This window comes from Barbus barbus (genome assembly GCF_936440315.1).
Source record: "Barbus barbus genome assembly, chromosome: 20".
Classification (NCBI taxonomy): Eukaryota; Metazoa; Chordata; class Actinopteri; order Cypriniformes; family Cyprinidae; genus Barbus; species Barbus barbus.
In genome coordinates, this window is record NC_136748.1 from 28,521,485 (window position 1) to 28,541,666 (window position 20,182).

Consider the following 20,182-nt stretch of genomic DNA (forward strand, 5'->3'; position numbering starts at 1 on the left):
CAGGTTCCTCTGAGAGAAAAAACACTGTGCCGTTTCTCTTTTCCATGACACGTCTCTGTTCAATGTGTCGGGAAAACTTTAAAGCGTTTCTTTTTTGTCTGAGAAATGTCTCAATGGTTCTATTAAATCTAGCTGATCTCATAATGACCCAATATTGATGTACAAAATGGATTTTGTCTGGAAATACATCCTGACCTTCTTTGTAACCCAACCATAGGATGGATTATTGCTTCAATGCATCATATACAGCACTAAGAGCATGGCTGTGTTCACAATAGCATGCTTGCATACTTTTCTTAATGTGCACAGTATGTGAAATTTCTGTATGCATGGAATGAAATTTCCAATTGTTGAGCGTCCCAAAATGCAATTAAGTGCTCAGTTTTACATGGGCTCAATTACATCTTGGGAATGGAATATTTGCTTACTGCATACTGAATTCTATGATGCATATACTATATAGTATGAAAGCAATTTCCAGATCAGAATAAAAAAATATATCATTATTTCTTATTTATTTATCATAATTTTAAGTGACTATATCTCACAATGTGATTTCATTTCATATTTTAAAATTTATTTCTCAATTTTCTTTTTTTTCTATCGCAATTCTGAGCTTATATCTCACAATTTTGACTTTGTTTCTTGCAATTCTGAGTTTGCATTTCACAATTATGTTTTTTTTCTGCCATGTAAGGTATTTGTTTTTTCAATTTTACATTTATATCTCACAATTCTGACTTTTTCTCTGAAATCTGAGTTTACATCTCACAATTCTGTTTTATAAAAAATGTTTTTTTTTTGTTCTGAGTCTCACAATTCTCACTTTTTTTTTGCGAGAATCAAAGTCATAATTGCTAGATAGACAGTTGCAATGACCTTTTTTCAATTTTTTTTTTTTTTTTTATTAATATTTTGTTTTATCTGATGGTGGAAATAGGCTTTCATACCAAATATTTTGAAAAGAAAATGTGGTTTAGAAATAACTTTAACTCAGAAATTGTAAGTGTATTTCATTTCACAAATAATTACAAAGAAACGGCAAGTAATGCATTGAATTAAACATGACATTTTGAATGTAAATGGTATTTTCTTGTAAAACATACTCCAATAATCTTTGTTTTACTTACAAAAGGCACCACATTCTGAATAAAGATTTCCATAATCAAGTCGTGGGATGTAAAATACAGTTTAAAATGTTTATCATGAAATAAACATGCATACTATTTTAAAAAACAGTAAGACGTATGCATCCTGCCAAAATAAACATTTGGAAAACTGCATTTCACGTTTCATTCAGCATGTGGTAAAAAAATACAAATAAAATTGTAGAAAATAGATTATAAAAAAAGATTCAGTTTTTCTACTTCAAAATTTTGTTTAATTCAATGTTACTTGCTGTTTCTTTGTATATATTTTTTTTTAATTTACTGGCAATTCCTGAGTTAAAATTGCTTCTACATCAGTTTTTAAAGTGTATCTACTATATGTCACATTTTTTCAATTCAGTTATGCACAAATGTATTGTCAGAAAACGTTAAATAGATGTTATTCATGAACATTATTCATGTTTCTTCATCGCGCAGGAAGTTGAGCGGGTTTAAAAACAGCAGACAGTATGCAGTGCGCTATTATTCCATTGAGAAGACGGGCAGAGCGCAGGTCAGAGGTCGAGGGGTTTGTACGGGCGCTCGCTCTTAAGAGCACGTTGACGGACAGACACAAGAGGCCAATACAGTAAACATTTTCACAAGTCGAGCGGCCTTGACAGCACGTGTTTGTATTTGCCTCTCGCCGAACACGCCTGCTGCTCCTCAAAGGCCGTCTTTGTGCATTGAGGCGTGCTGAATCCATTTTTAAAACAGTACCGTAACACAATCTATGCATCAATTCATGCATCGGGCCGTGCCACATCATTCATCTGTTTTTGCGTGCGCTAGTCACATGATGTGTGATATTTGGGGTGGTACTCACTTCGCGGCTCCCGCGGTCCGTCCACTGTGACCTTTATGGCTCGGTGGTAAGTAGCCACTTGCGGTGGGTTCGTGAATACTGTGATTGTCAGCGTGAAGCTCTTTCCTGCAAAACACAAAAAAGGTTCAAACCCGATTAATCCGCCGGACAATGTGCCGCATTCATCGCCACGCGTCATTTGCATTTCTCTGCTGGTGACGGTGGGATTTTAACTGCGAGGAACTCGGCCGATTGAAAAGGCCTGGGCGCGACGGACAAGAATGGAATTAGTTTGGAAAGTGACCCTTGCTGACCATTGAATTTATCAGTTGTTGGACATGACAAATCAAGAAATGCATAAAAAAGACCATGTTAGAATTCATGAACTGTGTATGTCTTGTGCAACTGTGGCTTTATAAAATTATTTTAAAAAAATTGTATGAAAATATATATTTTTAAGCTTTAAAATAAAAATCTGTATATTTTAGAGTTATTAAATATATATTAATTTATTAATATTTAAATATATTTTAGACATTTAAATGTATTTCATTGAAAGATTTTAAGTTATTAATATTTAATTTGGTTAATGTTGGATTTATTTTATTAGCAATTTAATATTTTTATTCATATGTATTATTTTGAGTGATATTTAAATGACTTTATACTGCAATAAAGTAATATGTACATTATTAATGGTGGGTCTGGTCAGGATTTTTTAATGAAGAAAATTTATTTTTACATTTTACTCTGCTGTTGCTTAAAAGTTTTAGTATTATTTATATATAATATTAATGTATAAATGTAAAAGCTTATGTGTGTGTACATATAATATATATATAAACATCACACACACACTTAAATTATATATAAAATGTATTAAATATTAGATTAATAATTATTTGTTTATTTATATTATTTATATTGTGTTAATGTGTATTATTTTATATAAGGATAATATTTTTAAAATAATAATTTTATATTCATTTTAAGAATATTTATTTATTTATTAGCTATTTTACTGCAAGAAAAGAATATGATTTTTTTTTCTTTTGATGCAAAACATTTCCTTTTTAAAACAGCCACGCATGCACATCCACAGCAGTGAGGCCGTGCTGTTATTAGTCCTTATTCTTTTATGTGTGAACATTAGAGGGTTGGGTGTGAAGGTGGGGTTCTGCGGTCACTGATTTTTCATCTTACATGACCTTTTACTGATCAACCTCTCCATTTTTTGGATGAAATGTTCATAAATGTGTGAACTTTAAACTTTATGACCAATGAACTTCAACACAAAATATTGTTGTGCTAATGAGGTGATGCTTTCTGTCAGTAGCACACAGGAAATACTAAGATACTTCTAATGAGGCAAACTTAGCAGTAATGTGCAAAGCATGCTGTGAAGTCAGGCATGACACATTCTCAGAGGCGCGATCAGCAATAAGACAGGAAGAAGTGGGTGGAAAGGACTGACACAATACGGCCGGCAGCTACATTTGGCTTAGACTTCTTACTGTAGATTGTGCATCAGGCTAAAAGGCTTCAAACTGGGATCAACTGAGTAACTCTTGGAATGGGGAGAGCATTCAAACAAATACAACGACACAAGACCATTGTTTGAGTTTTATGCTTCATTAGCATTTATTGAGATTCACTGGCTTTGAGTACTGTCGAAGAAAATTTACTTTGAAACAGTTTTCACTCAGAAATTGCTGTTTTCCCAAAAAATGACAACGACAAGATTTATTAGTATGCTGTAAAACCTACTCTAATAATCGTACAACTTCGAAAAATCGTACAAGCATTCGACTTGGACCACTACACAACCACTCATTAACTCAATATATAATTTTACAGAATATGTATGGAACATATTCATAAAACATCATATTTTCCCAGCTAACTCAAGAATGTTTTTCTAATGTTCCCATTAAGTTATAAAAAGGTTGTTCCGAGAACGTTCAGAACGTCCAGTTTGTGATGTGAACATTAAGGCAACATTCCATTTGATCGTTTTGCAAACGTTGTGGGAATGTTACTTTCAAATGTTCTCTAAATGAAACAAGTAGTAACATTTAAAAAAATGTTAGATAAACGTTCAACTAAAGTGGAAAAAGCATTCATGAATGATGGATAAATAATGTTTTTGTGCAAATATTTTGAGAACACTATTAAAGACCAGGCAACTTTGAACGAACATTCTATAAAAGTTACTGGAAGAATGTTTGTTCGTAACTTTAAGAGAACCTTGCCAGAACGTTCGTTAAAGTTCCTGTTAGCTGGGATAGAACTGAGTGTTTAAATTCAATTAAACACCATTTTATAGAATAAATAGTCATGCATTTACCATATATATGCATTTTCTAGATCTGCCACAGTTTTTGATTCGCCAACATTCTTGTAAATGTTATACAATAAGTCTGACTAAAGTATTAGCTTTCTATTATTAACTGAATAGTCATTAAATAACATTTTAGAGAAAAAGTCGTGCATTTCTCACATACACAAGTATTTTCTAGAACTGTAATATTTTTGATTTACTGACATTCCTGTTAACCTTATGCAATAAGTCTTGCAAATGTACTCTTTTGAACATAAATTGAGCATATAATTAATTAAACAGCATATTTTAGAATAAACAGCCATGCATTTCTCATATGTTGTCTTGCAGCATTTTAGATTTAAAGATATTTATCACTTTAGAAAATAAGGTCTTGCTACAGTAATTACTCTTTTTAACTGTAATTGAACATATAATTAATTAACCAGCATATTTTATAGAATAAACAGTCATGCATTTCTCAAACTCCCACAATTTTGGTTTCCTGATATTCTTGTGCACGTTATGCAATAAGTCTGGCAAGATTAATTACTCCCATATACACAAGTATTTTCTAGAATTGTAATATTTTTGATTTACTGATATAGTCCAGTTAACCTTCTGCAATAAGTCCTGTAAAATTACTCTTTCTAACATTAATTGAACATATAATTAATTAAGCAAAACAAGTCATGCATTTCTCATATGCATGCTTTTTCTAGAACTCCCACATTTTTGGTTTCCTGATATTCTTGTGCATGTTATGCAATAAGTCTTGCTAAAGCAATTAGTTTTTCTTTTCTCCCACAGGAATCCGTCCATGAGCCCCTAAAAGCACGTTCGCAGACCCACCCGAGCCCGTCCCAGCGAGCTGATACCAAACACACACGGCGACGGGCCCTGCCCAGCGTCTAACCAACCCTGGCATCTGCCATCCATCCAACGGTTGCTGTCCAGCTGCTAAAAATATCCTAAACGCTGGCTCATTCAGAAGGGTTTTTCTGTCCTAAATGATTTTCTAAACAGAACGAGACAGACTGCATGTGAAATGCTTAAAGTCCTGATCAACAACAAACATCCCGCCCTGTCCTATAACCCAAGCAGCATATCCAAATCCATTCATAAATAAGGGTGCAGTACTTCTGAAAACACAAAAGCGTTTCTGCATAAATCAAGTGTTTTGTCTCAGGAAACGCAGTTGCTTTTAGTAACTCGAGGCGGCTTATTTTTTCTGATGTCATTTGTTTGATTGTGGTCGATTTTATTCTAATCTACCACATCGTGCCTCGTATCGTTTTCCATATTTAATTTCCTTATGTTGCACTATCTCCTCCCTGACTTCCTCTTCCAGATCCCGTGTCATAGATAGAAGAAACTTAAGCCTGCGAAGGTGTGGGTCTCCATGCGGGCCAAGACCCTGTTGACTGTGACAGCTGTGAGGAGATAACACGGATGCACACACATGCACACTGATAGCGTGTTGAGGGTGTGTGAGGACATGCATTGCTGCAGGAATGCGCTGAGACCAGCCGACCGCTCAAGAAACCACCGTCTGCACAGCCACGTCCACTCTGACTGATAACCCATACACCAGCAAAATAAAACCACAGACTTAAGAAGTTGCAAAAGACTGATTTATAGGGCAGATTATTGGCATATTCAGGTCCAAATGGCCGATTAACTGTTTTTTTCCCCCCTCATAATTGTTCCAAAATCTATCAGCAACCTTGTCAATGGATGATAAAAAATCTCTTTTCAAATATTTTTTGTGCATTTAGTGTAATTTAGTTATTTATTGTGTAAAGTAGTGGTTAACTGATTTACTTTTTATTTTTATTGGCCAAAGCTTATAATATAATATAATATAATATAATATAATATAATATAATATAATATAATATAATATAATATAATATAATATAATATAATATAATATATACATTTCATTACATTACATATATATATATTCATTTTAAATGTTATATATTATAATATATATATATATATATATATATTTATATCTCAAAATGTCTGTCTGAAATATTATTTAAAAACAATAATACAAATTGAATTGCCCAATGCAGAATTAAAATGAAAACTATTTTATACTTTATTTACTCAAAATGCACTATTATAATATATTTATATCTTTTCTTTTTAGATTTTGGAATTAATCACATTCGACATACTGTATCAGCCATCAGCCATCAGCCATCAGCCATCGAGAAGCCCATATAGGTCGAGTGCACTTCCCCAAACACCTGGAGCTGCTTTGAGTGTTTTGAGTCTGTAGTTTGTGGGCGCCATGCGAGGGATTCCCTGCTGCACACCTCTGTGCCTCACTTTAAGTGCCCGTGTGGATTATAAGGGCAAGTCTAGACCGCACGGCTGAGTTTACGCAGCCTCCAGCGGCAGTCAGACCGCTCTTCTGATCTCACTGCTGTCCCAGACGCTTCAAAAACGCTTCAAAGACCTGTGCTCTCAATGCCTTCTTCCGACAGGATGACAAGAGCGGGATTTTGTCTTTGACAATAATTGCAAGCATATCAAAAGCAGCATTCATCCACACATAAGCAGTCTGTGAGCACTTTAAGCCCGCGTTCACGTCTTAAAGCCTTTTTTTTCTTTTTTTGTTGGGTGCGTAGGGTGGATGTAACAGAAAAGTATTAAATAGGAAATGCCAGTGAATGCAATATTTTGCAACAGTTATAAGTCTTGTTTCACTTTTTAAGCTTTGGGAATACTTAAATGACAGTCTTTTTTGGAAAGCACCCTTTTTCTTTATTCTCAACATGGAAGCACTCAAATTGTTGGACGCTGATGAAAAATAATAACGCCTTTCTGTGATTCTCTTCCAATTCTGCAGCTCTGTCTTTTTAATATTTCTGTAAGTGAGGAATCTTGGAGAGTGTCCTATTGTGTTCATGTAAAACATGAACTGTATAATTTGCATTCTTTTAAAGGCTTTACACAGAAGCCATGCCTTAAATTAAAATCGATCCATTTTATCTGACTATTTGTGGTAAAACTCGACTTTCAGTCCATTCGGCTTGTGCACCGCATGCCCATATTTTATTTCCAACATGTCATTTATTGTAAACGAAACATCTTACGTGATTTTACCCTTTTTTATGATTAAACCAAAGCAAAAGAAGCGGCCAGCGAAGAATAAATAGAATTAAAGTGGAAGTACCAACCTCTTCCACTCCTGCCAACAAATCTCAGGTCGTTGAAACGCGCCACCTGATTCTTCATGACAGCTGAGGCGTTTCGCAGCTCTGCCGAGTAGTTCTCGTCATTTCCTGCCATAACTGTCACCACCGTCGCGTCAGGAACATCTCCCAGAGCAACAACCTGAACAGAAACGGACACACTGTGACTGTCCCGCTGTAATTTACCCTGCATTTCACTGCAGTCTGACTGTTTATGCATAGACTGATGAAAACAGGCCTGTGATCCTGATTATAGGTGACTTTATGAAGGGAGACTGCCGGCCTCAGGGGGTTAATAACACAATAAATCAATTAAAACCTGCTAGAAACAAAAGCTAGTTTGTTCTTAATTGTTACCTTTTAAATTGGTCAGAAACATCTGGTGATGTCAGTATAACTCAAATACACCAACACTTTAACATCAAAAGTGATTCAGCAAAAAAATCTAAAGCTAATTTATTCAACAGAAAAATAAATATAATGTTTTTTAAACTATATTGTAAAAAAAAAAAATCAAATTTTATTTAAATGTAAGCATTATGACATTTTAAATAATTATTAAAAACATTTAGTTTATTAAAAAAATTTTCTTAAATACACTGTTTTAATCCGAAGGCTATTTCTTGCCTTTTTTTCTTTTTTGAAACTTAGATTTTGCTATAAAATGCAAATGATGCAGTAACTAAATCTTACTTGATGAAAATTTGAATAAAAATGATATTTAATTGAGGGGACTGTTTTGATGTTCAGTGCGAGCAGGGGGGTTGGTTCAGCTTTACAAGCTCAAATAAATGAACAAAAGCATGCTTACAGGATAAGGCCGAGCGAAACGGGTCCTGTTACTGATACTTTACATGCAGTCTGTTTGTATGAAATACTCTATCTTTGGTGAAAGTATTAATAGTTGTGTATAATTCAGGCCGTGTGATTAAACATGCATGTGTTTGTATCTATGAATAGCTTAAAATCTCTCAGATTTCACTTCTCTCTGTCCAGCACTGCAGGATTCCTCATTTTCAATATCCGTAACTCCCATAAAAAACATCTGATCTGAACATGTGAATAATAATAAAAACTACTATTATTAATATTAAAGCACATGGAAAACAGGGGAAAGAAACACTAGTAAAACACTATAAATAATGTCATATATAAGTCATTACAATGAGAAAAACCTGCACAGATGTTTTGGTTAAAAGTGATAAAAGTTTGATTCGATACGAGATCTATAACCTTTCATACGGACCTGAAACTTTGAGTTCACATTTACATAATCAGTTATTGTAACTATTATAAATAACTGCGTTTTTATTTTCCTTGTGTATTTATGTATTTTTAATGCTGTCTGGATCTTGGCCAGATCTTGTAAAAGTGATTTAAATCTGAATGGGATAAATAATTCCCTTGCCAAACTGATAGTAAAAATATATATGCATATAGCTAAAAATGTAAAAAGTGTACTAAAATATTGTCAAACTGAACAGAACGCTAGTTAATACCCATGCAAATAGCCAGAAATCTATCATAAAGTTTAACCATATGTACTAAATAACTTAATACGTTAAGCACGTTTCTTAATTACATCTCAATAAACCCTCTTTCTGACCTTGAACGCCACCGGGAGAGTTTTGTTGCACCTCCAGTGAGAAGGCAGCACTGAGCACAGAAAGTTGGGGCTGTCCGTCCGCACGAGCTCGGCGGGGTGGTCCGCGATGATCTCCACCATCGTCCGGTTGTCGTGCTGTCGGAGTCTCGGCACCGCTGCGTTCTGCTCCTGCTGCACATCGCTCATCTTCCCCGCCACCGGCTGAAGGCTGCTGGACGGCGGACTGAACCTGCGGCTGGTGCTCGGATCTACCGGAATGCGCATCACAACAATGTCAGCAAAGGTAAGGGCACTTCAAACCGGCACCAAAGTCAGAGTTTTCGCTTCACAATAGATGGGATACTGCGTAAAGTCCGTTTGGCGCTTTCCAGAAAGCGAAAAAGTTGGATAAGCTCGGTTCCCCGCAGGCTTTACGCGTGAACTCTACAGGTGAATCGCGTGGAAAGAAACGCGCAGGAGCTCCTGGTTACGCTCTGAAGAAACGCCGACATAATTTACGAGGCGATTTTGCTTCTCCTTTGCCGTAACAAACGTTAAAATCCGGAATAAAAGCGAGGCGCTTCGCATTACGCGCGGTGCTCGCTCGGAGAGACTTCGCTTCCACGCGCTTCTCAAAACGCGCCACCGTATAACAAGTTAAAAAAATAAGCTTAGGAGGATTGCAAAAGTCCTTAAGACTTTTCTTTCTCCATGCAGAGTCTTTGTGAAGGGTTAAAAAGGTGATTCCGAAGGTTGTGGTTAGAAAGATGAAGGCGCTGGAAAGCCGCAGTGTTTTGTCTCGTTGTGTGGTTTGTCTTAGGAGGCAGGGACTTGGGTGAGCTCAGGTTTTTTGTGGTTTATATATATATGCAGAAGCAGGAGGATTATTATGCTGATGAGTCTTGAGCACGTCATGTCTCCAAGCACCATTTCATGGCATCAAAATAAATGAGCAGTTCAGTGTTTTTTTTTCTCTTCTTACCAAAGCAATGCAACAAATAGCCCACTACACAATACACAGCAGTACGGTTGTGATTTAAAGATGCTTCAAGTTCAGTAAGGGTATAAAAGACAAAGTTTAAAAATATAGCCTATTTATGGATTATTATGGCAACGGAGTGAAGCCAGTGAGTTTTCTTTGACTGTTCGCTAATACTGAGAGACATAAAGGCTCATAAAGAGACATAAACACAACTCATTCAAGCCAGACAGAAAGCAAACAAGCACAGAAGAGAAGTGACTCATTTCCTATTTCTAAAGACAGATAAAGAGCCCGGGCTAAAGTTAATATTATACAAGATCAGACAACAACAATAGCACAGAATTAAGCCACGACAACAACATTCGTGCATATGGAACTAAATTATGATGTTTTTTACGTTGACATTTAATATACATACAGCTTATTTTAAACATATTTTTTTGGGTTCGTTATTTTTTTATTTTAATAGGCTATGCAAAAAAGGAAAGATGAATAACACTTAAAGATAAAAAAACTATATTAATAGCTTATTATTAATAATAAAGTACAAATTAATCCTTTAAGTCGTTAATATTTTCTAGTGATTTTTTTTTTTTTTAAATGTGCGCAATTAATTTTTTCTAATATTTTTAGAGGCTATTCATCTTTTATATTATTATAATTTTTTTAATATGTTTTTAAGCGTATGAATCTGAAAAGCTCTTTTGGTGGCGCTTTAAGTTCGTATTTTATTATGCGACGAGGGTAAACGCAGAACTACAGCAGCGTTCGCTTGCCACCGCAGCCTGTAGCGTTATATAACCTTTAAAAACTCCATTACCCACAATCCCTGGCAGACCCGCGTGACGCCAAATAGACACGCGCTGACCAGTACTGTGTTTACATCAGAGACAAGTGTCTTGCGGTTTGAAAGAGCACATGTGGATGGATTGAATAATTCATAACGTAAGGTAAAAATGTTCAGTTGTGAGTTTAAAATCCAGTTCTGGCCATTTGTTTATTTATTCGAAACGTCAAGCGAAAGCGAGACTCGAAAGGTTCTGTTTGTTCGGTTCGAGGCACTGTTTATGTTTATATTTCATAAAGTGTGTTCTAAACAGTTTTACAAACCTTTTGTAATGTTGAAACATGTTATTTGAAATAGCTGTTTGGATTCTCTAAAACGAAGTTAGTTTTAGTTAATAGCTTTTTGACAGCTCATTAGACTTATAACAGCATGCTAAGCCAAAATTAGCGCGTTTTTAGCGGAATGCTAATTATTAAGTATGCAAATTGATTGTTAAATCATAATTAAATGGAAAAATCGCAGTTTTCTTATTCTAAAGTCCCGTGTGCCTGTATTAGTTGAGGTTTCATGCTCTATTCTTCCTCCACAGTCAACTCTGTGTTTTATTCTGGAAAAAAAGTAGGAAAAAATCACATCCCCACTCTTGTGTCTAGCCTGACTTTCCCTCATGTGTATTGTTTGTAAAGCATTGGCTGTTTAAAAGACTGTAGGAAGAGTGATGTCAGCACTCGACATGAAGTCTGACTCTGTGGAAACTTACACACACACACACACACACACACACACACACACACACACACACACACACACACACACACAGATGATGGAGATCTGAACGTGTGAGCCATTTCTTCTCCTCCTTCCTGTCCAAGTACACGTCCAAGAGCCTTTAATCTACACGTTTCGGTGTGAGAGAAATGGATTTCGCATGATTGCAGGTCTTGTGCAGACGCAGGCAGGCGCTGCTGTGTGTGGCGAGGATGTAGGAGGGAAATAAAACATCCAATGGCTCTGAATCGCATTTGCCACTTCATTAGGGCCTCGAGAAAGACACGCTATTAAGTTACATTTCCTTCTTTGGTGACTATGAGCGCCAAATATGTTTCTGATTTTCCCCCAGTTATGATGATGGTCTGTAAATTTATGAGACAGCTGAGTTGGGGTAATTGTAATTGATGAAAAATATAGTTGAATATATATTGAAACAGCATGTGGCGGAAGGTTGGAGTTGGATGTCTTGGATGAAGAAGAAATAAATATGTTGGAGGTCTTTGCTGATATTTGTGGGCTGTAGTAAAAGCGTCCTTCCTCAAATCATTTTATGTCACTGAGATCCATCCGTATTTACACGCTGTAGGACTACTGCTCTTGGCAAAATCACCCAAAACACAAATCTCGTGCCCGCGATTAAATGAGTAAATTAACTAGGCGTCTGTAGAAACGACAAAAAAGACGTGGAAGCTACATAAAAGTCCTGACTATTTAATTACACAGAGGAAAATGCAATAAATAGAATGGCTCCCTTTTCTGCTCTTTCAAAGCCTTTTGCATGTTGAAGTAATCTTGATTCATTTGCCACATCTGAATTCGTTTTGCCCGGTATGGCGACCATCTGCCTTCACCCGTCAAAGCAAAAGCTTTATCTTTCATCCAACAGAGGGGGCGAAAACAGAAGGAAATTTTACGCCGGGATGTGTTTATTGAAGAAAAGGGCCCTGCTTTTGCTTTGGTGACACTTTGGAACATTTGGTTTCATGTTTTTATAAGATTTATATTGGCTCTGATTAAAGGAGAGCTTCGCTGAAAAATGACAATTCGGCCTTCGTTTATTCACCTTCATGTCCTTCCAAACCCGAATGCTGTTGTTGTTCTTGTGGGACGCGAAACGAGAAATTTTGAAAAATATCCTGGGTGCTCTTTGAAGCCATTTGGGACGTATGATGTCAAACTCCAAAATGATTAAAGATAGTCTGTATGATTTGTGTTGTATTTTGAGTCTTCTGAAGCCTTACGACAAGACTAAAATCTTTCCATTGCCCTAGCTCTGAAATCTCACTCTCCGTATTCAAACGGGAGCTTTGTGGAGAGGTTTTTTTGTGAATTGTGTAGAAATTTTATACTACAATATATGCTGCAAATATTTGGTATTATTGGGAATTGAGTGTAAATTGTTTACTCACTTTATACTGAAAAGCATATATATATTTTAGAGTATTATTATCATTATATTATTACTTTAGATAATAATGTCATGTATTTTATAAATATGTGATATTCTCTGTATTATTCATTTATGAGTGTAAATTGTGTATGCTGGAAATTTACAGAAAGTGAGTGAATTTTATATACTGAAAATTTGCATAATTCACGCATTTATTATTATTATTATTATTCTGTGAATTATGAGTATAAATTGTTGACTCAATTCATACCGACAAGTATGAATATATAATCTTATTATTATTATTATTTTATTATAAGTGCAAATTGTACACACAATTTATACTATGACAAATGTAAAAGCTTTTATTTGTCATCTTTGATTTTTCACTCTGTATATGCAAACTGGTGTGACTTTGGTTTGAATGTGTTGGATTGAATGTGAGGATGAATAAGAGATAAGAGCCGCAGCTGAGGTTTATCTGTGAATAACGGCTTATATTTCATTCTGGTAGAGCAAACCATGATGAACTATTTAATGATCAGTGCACAGAAGTGTGTCAGACTGCAGCGTTGATAGGGATTACGTCTCATCTACGTGAGAAAAGGGCCGTCCGCCTGTGAGATTTGATAGTCTGATGCCGTAGGAAGGCTGTGGTTTCTGAGTCCCTCATGCCAGCTTCAGGTTCAAACAGACCAAGGGTTTGTTCAAATAAAGCTGGTGGTCCGTGACGACTCACCTGCCCATGATTCCAAATGGAAATCTCTGCACTCATTTGAATTCGACAAGCTCCATTTCTGGGCTTGTGTCAGCATCCTGTTAATTTGCTTTCTTTGCATTGGAGGAAGTCTAACTGCAAACTGTGCAGATAGCTGTGTGATGAATGTTAACTGCTCAGATCATTCAGATTAAGTCAGATACTCATAATATCTGTGAGAGATTTGCTGAGTCTCGTAATGCCAGTGTATCAGCTGATTAATCAACCTGGCTTCCAAGTTTCTACAAACAGCCTGGTCTATGGATAGAGCACATTTAGGCTTTCAGATATTATTATCTTTATTATTTATTTATTTTGGGAATAAGTTGTATACTCAATTCAAACTGAAAATGAACACAAAGTATAAATATTTGGTATTATTATTACTATTATGTTATTAAATTATTATCGGTGCCCCCTGATAAAGAGAGCAAGCCGAAGGAAGATATATATATATATATATATATATATATATATATATATATATATATATATATATATATATAAAAAAATATAAATATATTTTGTGAATTATGAGTGTAAATTATATACTTTATCCATACTGAAAAGTCACAAAAATTATACACATTTGATATTTATTATTATTATTATTATTAAATTATTTTAATTTTATTTCTTTTAATATATAAGTCTGAGTCCGGAAATCTGTAATTCAAAGTTAAACTTAAACATGCTAGGATAAAGGTTTAAGTAAAAAAACAAAAAAAACAAGAATTTTAGCATATGAATATTTCTAGGCACTAATCAGTTTTCAAATAAATGTCATCAACCTTTTTAAAAATACATATTGATTGACTATTACTGTATAATAATGGTTTTAGTGGGTAATTTTATATATTGACCCCTATATGTAAATACAATTTTTTTTCAGAAGTCATTGGTGCGTTTTGAGTTCAGATTCAGTGCTAAACTACTTTTTTTTTATCATGCCATGTAATGCTGGTAAGATCAAACGTTTGGTAAACATTAGACCAAAACAGACTTTAAACATGTCTGCTGTTCCTTTTGAACTAAAAGATCATTTATCAATCATTGCTTACAGTAGTTTAACCAGCCTTGCTTTGGTCATTAAAAATAGTTCAGTCTCACATGCTAAAAAAAGCCAAATCTCTCTCTCCCTCTCTGAGCAGCGTTTGTCATTGATCCTGGTTGAACGTGTCCGGATCTGAACATGTGGCATGTTTCCCGTCCTGTCGCTGGATGCATCAGGAAGCGTTTTGTGTGTGAAGTGGCTTTCTAATTGCTCAGACTTTGAGTGTGTGTTGTGTGTGTGTTACAGATGAGCAACAGCACTCCGAGCCCAATGGCAGCCAGCAGCAGCAGCACTGCGTCCGGACGTGCATTCGGAAAGGCCACCAGCTTCATCCCTGAGCTCCAGAGCATGATGTAAGTGCAGGAGTTTTCCTGTCTAAAGTCATTCAGAAAACTTTGATGTGTTCCAGCACTTACAGCAAGCACTGTGGAGGTGCTTCGATGGTAATATCCTAATATGGTAATGACTGATTAACATATTCATCTTTTATTTACATGGCACTCCAAGATTATTCAGAGAAGAATTGGTCTAGAACAACTGACCTTCCATACATTAACACACATATGTCTCAAGTATTGCCATTTGATTTTTACAATGTGAAGAAAGTGGATGGAATTGCGGATACACGCTTAATCAAAATGCGAAATGGACAAGTGTCTGTGAATATTACACCGCAAAATATCTATTGAAATATGAAGTCTGCATGTTCTGTGTGTTTCAGTTGGGCAAAAATATAGTCATATGATATATCCACAGAAACTTCCTGACAACCCGTCAAAATAAGAGTTTGGTTTAACTTGAAGAAATTGTGACAGAAATACATTGCAATTGTACAGAATGTACCTCTCAAAGTAATAATACTAATTATTATTACAACTTGAAGGATATCACATAATTTTAAACAATTAAAATTTAATTTAATTTTGTTTTAATTTTATCTGTAAACCTGAAAATAAAATAGGAATTATTTGTTTCATTTGATTACGTTTAAATGATTAATTCAATTGTTAATGTTTTATGCCTTCATTTGATTACCACTGTTTTTGATAATACATTTCTATTAAATCATCAATCCAGAAAAGTCAAACATACCACACAGAATTTCTGAAAAAATATATTATTGTAAATAAAAAAATATGATTGCCCTATTAGTGTAAAGTAATTAATAAATTATTACACTGTTAAAGTTTTAAAGCTTCAATTGATTAGACATGCTATTAAAATTTTATATATAATTTAATACTCAAAAAGTTAAAACGTGGAATCCAGAAAAAAATTGTTTGGGGAAAAAATGATTTTATAGGGCCCTACTCAAGTTATCGCTACGAACTTTCATGCAGCATCAATCATTTTCTAAAGCGCCGGCGATGCAGGTCTGGATTTGCCATCATCGGCAGGAGACCACTTTATAGTTGACTAAAGTAGCAATTAATGCTTATTATTTCATTAATCAGAAATAAGGAGGGATTGCACACTGGAAAGCATGTCAGTGATTGCGGTTCTGTTGATGTACTTCGGCACACGACCGTATTTTTGTCAGAGACCCTGTTTTTCCGTCAAAAATTTTAAGTGTAGTTGATCTTGGAATGAAAAATATTAAGCTCAATCTATAAAGCGAGCGTCCAGGTCTACAAAACTGCTTCACCGAAAGCACAAAGGAGTCCTAAAGTACATTTACATGCCGATCCATTGACTTCCCTCCAACTGAGCGTTTGCGGTTTGACCTAGTGAGAGATGTTCTTTAGGAAAGCCACAGTGAAATTCATCCTGTCGTTCTGCTTTGAATCCCACCTGAAGAGACCTTCAAACTCATGCAAATCACAACAACACTGTTTCCTGCGTGTTTACCTCGTGTGCGGCGATGATACTGAAATACACGACAGCTTTTGTAGAAAAATAAAAAAGCCTCCCCTTTTTGTTTAGCCTGTAGAAATGAAGGCATAAAGGTCGCTCCTCTAGTCAAAACCGGAGACAATAGTTGGTCAACAGAGGTTTTATGAACTTTTGTTTTGCGTAAATAAAACAAAGGTTATTTTAAGACTTTTTTGCATTGTGACATGAATTTTTATGACAATTGATCACATTTTCATTCCAAATATTCCTATTACTATAATGTAGAAAATTGCATTACCATTATTATAATGCAGACATATAATTGAGATGTTTTTATTAATATTTTGAATTAGTTTTTATTTTTATATTTTGGTTTCATTTTAATTTGAAAGCAAACGTCGGCCGATTCATTTTGTTGTTGTTGTTTCGAGCCTTAAATACGAAATGCTCCGTGCCTGTTGAATCTCACTCTTCAACTGCACACACTCGTGTTGTTTTAGACTTTCTTTGGTTGACGCACGACCCTGCGACTCCACAAAGGGCTCCGGATTGCAGTCTTATATTTTTGAAAGACATTTAATTATAGCTTGCAGTCAAAGGCATTTTTGATGGAGACTAAATGGCCTCCAATTGCAAAGATTTTCTTCCTCCTTTGGCAGGCGCTGCGTTGAGTGATGATATGGAGATATTATATTGCAGCGTCTAACAATCTGTTGCATTCATCTGTGTCACACTACACGGTTGTTGTCAGCGGCGAGCTTTTGTGATTCGCAGCTGAAACCGAAGTGTAAAAATCGCAGATGAAGAAGGGGAAAAAAAAAAGGTTTGAATAAAGTCAGCTGGGCATCTTGAATGCATACTGTAAAACAGACTCTCTGTTTTTGACGCTGTCTGCTCTGGGCACGCCGGCTGTCTGGAAAAGTGAGGGAGGAAAATGTAAAGACAGTTTCCTCTGCCGCCTCTTGCCGTGACTGTCTGCCGCCCCGTGCCTTCACGGAGGTCTCTAATTGAGATCACTTGTACTTATAAATGGTAGGAAGTTTTGTGGTTCAATGAGAGGAGCATTAGAAGCGTAGTGTGTGCCTCTTAAAATTAAAACGAGGCTACCGTTTAACTCTCTTAATCAGCTAAATACGTCTCTCCCGAGGCATTTTTCTGCTTTTTCATCTTAACGGAGTCGTTTTTAATAGTGGCAGACCAATATGGAGTTTTCTGTGGCAGATCCTGATGTATAAAGAGCAGGCTGGGTGGCATTATTGTGCTGAAATTTACTTAAAGCATTTTAATAAAGTACACAGAATTGCACATTTAAATGAACATTATAAAAACAGAAAAAAGTGCATTATCATGTATGTGCTAAAGTGGCAAAAATATCACTTTATTTTTGTTGGCTCACAATATAATATTGTAGATTAATTGACCTTGCCAATACTTTATTTGACAGTCTGTCACTTTTATGGCAATTAAGCATATTTTCATCTCATTTTCTTTTTTTATTATTTTTAATGAGTTATTTTAATACTATCAAGTTAAACTAAATGAAAATGAGAAGCTATTTTGCCTCTTAAAATTAGCCTACATAAGGTTACCATCTCTCTCAAGGCATTTTTGCTTTTTCATATTAACAGAGTCATTTTTAATATTGGCAGACCAATGTGGGGCTGTGCATTTGAATTGCAAATTTAAATGAACAACAACAAAAAAAGTGCATTATCAGTTGGCAAAGAGTTTGATTTGATTTCTATTTTGTATGTGTTAAAATAGCTAAGTATCTCTTTATTGGCCAAGTGGCTATGCCCACTTGGGTAATTAACATCTTTATTGGCTTAATAGATATTATTTGTGATTAATTAGCCTTGCCAGTACATTCCTTGACAGTCTCCTATTGACAATTAAGCACATTTTCATCCTGGCTTTTATTATTACTATAATGCAGAAAATTGCATTCTCATTACTGTTATGCAGAGCAATATGAAGTTGCACATTTTGCAAGTTAATTGTGACCCTGGACCACAAAACCAGTCATAAGGGTCATTTTTTCGAAATTGAGATTTATACATTATCTGAAAGCTGAATAAATGAGCTTTCCATTGATGTATGGTTTGTTAGGTTAGGGCAATATTTGGCTGAGATACAACTATTTGAAAATCTGGAATCTGAGGGTGCCAAAAAATCTAAATATTGAGAAAATTGCCTTTAAAGTTGTCCAAATGAAGTTCTTAGTAATGCATATTACCAATCAAAAATTAAGTTTTGATATATTTACGGTAGAAAATGTTCAAAATATCTTCATGATTTTTGGCATAAAAGAAAAATCAATAATTTTGACCCATACAATGTATTTTTGGCTATTGCTACAAATATACGCCAGCGACTTAAGACTGTTTTTGTGGTCCAGGGTCACAGTTGCAAATTTAAATGAATTTATAAAAAGAGAAAAAAACTGCATTATCAGTTGGCAAAGCATTTGATTTTGGAAGGGTTAAAACAGCAAATTATCACTTAACCACTTGGCCGAGTAATTTTTTTTTAAGGTAATTAGCCTTGCCAATACATTACTTGACAGTCTGTTGCTATACTGAAAAAAAAAAATTGGTGTGAAAACAATTTTGACTCAAAAATTCCTTGTAAATTTCACAATCAATTACAAAGAAATGGTGGGTAATACATTGAATTTAAACTTTCAAGTGGACAGTGTTTTTTTTTTTTTTTGGTAAAACAACCAAACCAAACCAAAATTCCTTGTTTTAACATTGAAAAATCTTTTTTTTTTTTTTTTAATGAACATATAAAAACCAAAAAAATGCATTATCAGTTGGCAAAGCTTTTGATTTTATAAGTATTAAAAACAAAATATCACTTAATCGGCTAATATGGATAATGTTGTAGTTTAAATAACTTTAAATACTTTCCTTGACAGTCTGTTATGAACACATTTAACTGTTGTTTTGTCATCCTCTGTCATTTTATGAGCTGATCTTTTTGAAATGACAACATGACCATGATTATAGTGTGGTCAGGTAAAGGTGATGTCTACAGCGGTGCACGCTAAATTACACCTTCACTGGGATTGTTTTTGTGAAACCATCTCGTTACAAAAACAATCGTGACCGCAGAGGTGTTTTCAGTGCACTGACGTTGCTAATTTGCTATTTGACAGCAAAAGACTTCTACATGTGGTCTAAAGCGTATTATGATGAAATTCAGTTTTTAACATGCTTCCAATCGTTCAGTCGTGTTAGAATGAGTGCTTGCTTTGGCCAGGGGTTTCCATGATACATGCATAAGGTGCTAAAGATAATACAGACGGTTTAATATGGCCAACGTCCTGCTATTCGCCTCTCTATGGAAAACGAGAGAGGATCAGACACCGAACACCAGAGCTGAGCTTCATACGTCTAGAATCTGAAAAGTAGACTAAAACTTCATTATTGCGTTTATTATAAAGTGTGGGTGGGGAAAAAAATAATATTAAACAATCGAATTCCAGTGGATAAAGTCGCACCCTTCATTATTTCCCACTGGATATTTAGAAATA

General features: G+C 35.1%; 2 protein-coding genes across 4 annotated transcripts in view; one reads left to right on the plus strand and one right to left on the minus strand.

The window, feature by feature from the left end:
• Positions 1-600: 600 nt before the first annotated feature.
• Positions 601-9,907, minus strand: LOC306886583 (runt-related transcription factor 2-like). Its single transcript, XM_079443800.1, has 3 exons — positions 9,092-9,907; positions 7,471-7,627; positions 601-2,079 (listed from the first exon to the last, which is right to left on the minus strand). Exons 1-3 carry the CDS (start codon positions 9,353-9,355, stop codon positions 1,937-1,939), a joined length of 564 nt encoding a protein of 187 aa, XP_079299926.1. The 5' UTR covers positions 9,356-9,907; the 3' UTR covers positions 601-1,936.
• Positions 9,121-20,182, plus strand: part of LOC306886581 (transcription initiation protein SPT3 homolog) — a 115,147-nt gene continuing 104,085 nt past the window's right edge. Inside the window, exons 1-2 of one of the 3 annotated variants that reach the window (XM_079443795.1) lie at positions 9,121-9,374; positions 15,058-15,164. In XM_079443795.1, the coding sequence (XP_079299921.1) occupies positions 9,348-9,374; positions 15,058-15,164 (134 nt within the window). In that variant the 5' untranslated portion in view covers positions 9,121-9,347. Of the gene's footprint in view, positions 9,375-10,883; positions 11,003-15,057; positions 15,165-20,182 lie in introns of those variants that run through there. The other 2 variants (XM_079443797.1, XM_079443796.1) reach the window with 2 other exon arrangements.

What these genes read in the sequence shown, in the direction of transcription:
- LOC306886583 (XM_079443800.1), bottom strand. Translation starts at nt 9,355, where the DNA reads ATGCGCATTCCGGTAGATCCGAGCACCAGCCGCAGGTTCAGTCCGCCG. An exon ending in CTCTCCCGGTGGCGTTCAAG is followed by an intron (nt 7,628 to 9,091) that starts GTCAGAAAGAGG and finishes GTTTCTGTTCAG; the next exon opens with GTTGTTGCTCTGGGAGATGT. An exon ending in TGTTGGCAGGAGTGGAAGAG is followed by an intron (nt 2,080 to 7,470) that starts GTTGGTACTTCC and finishes TGTGTTTTGCAG; the next exon opens with GAAAGAGCTTCACGCTGACA.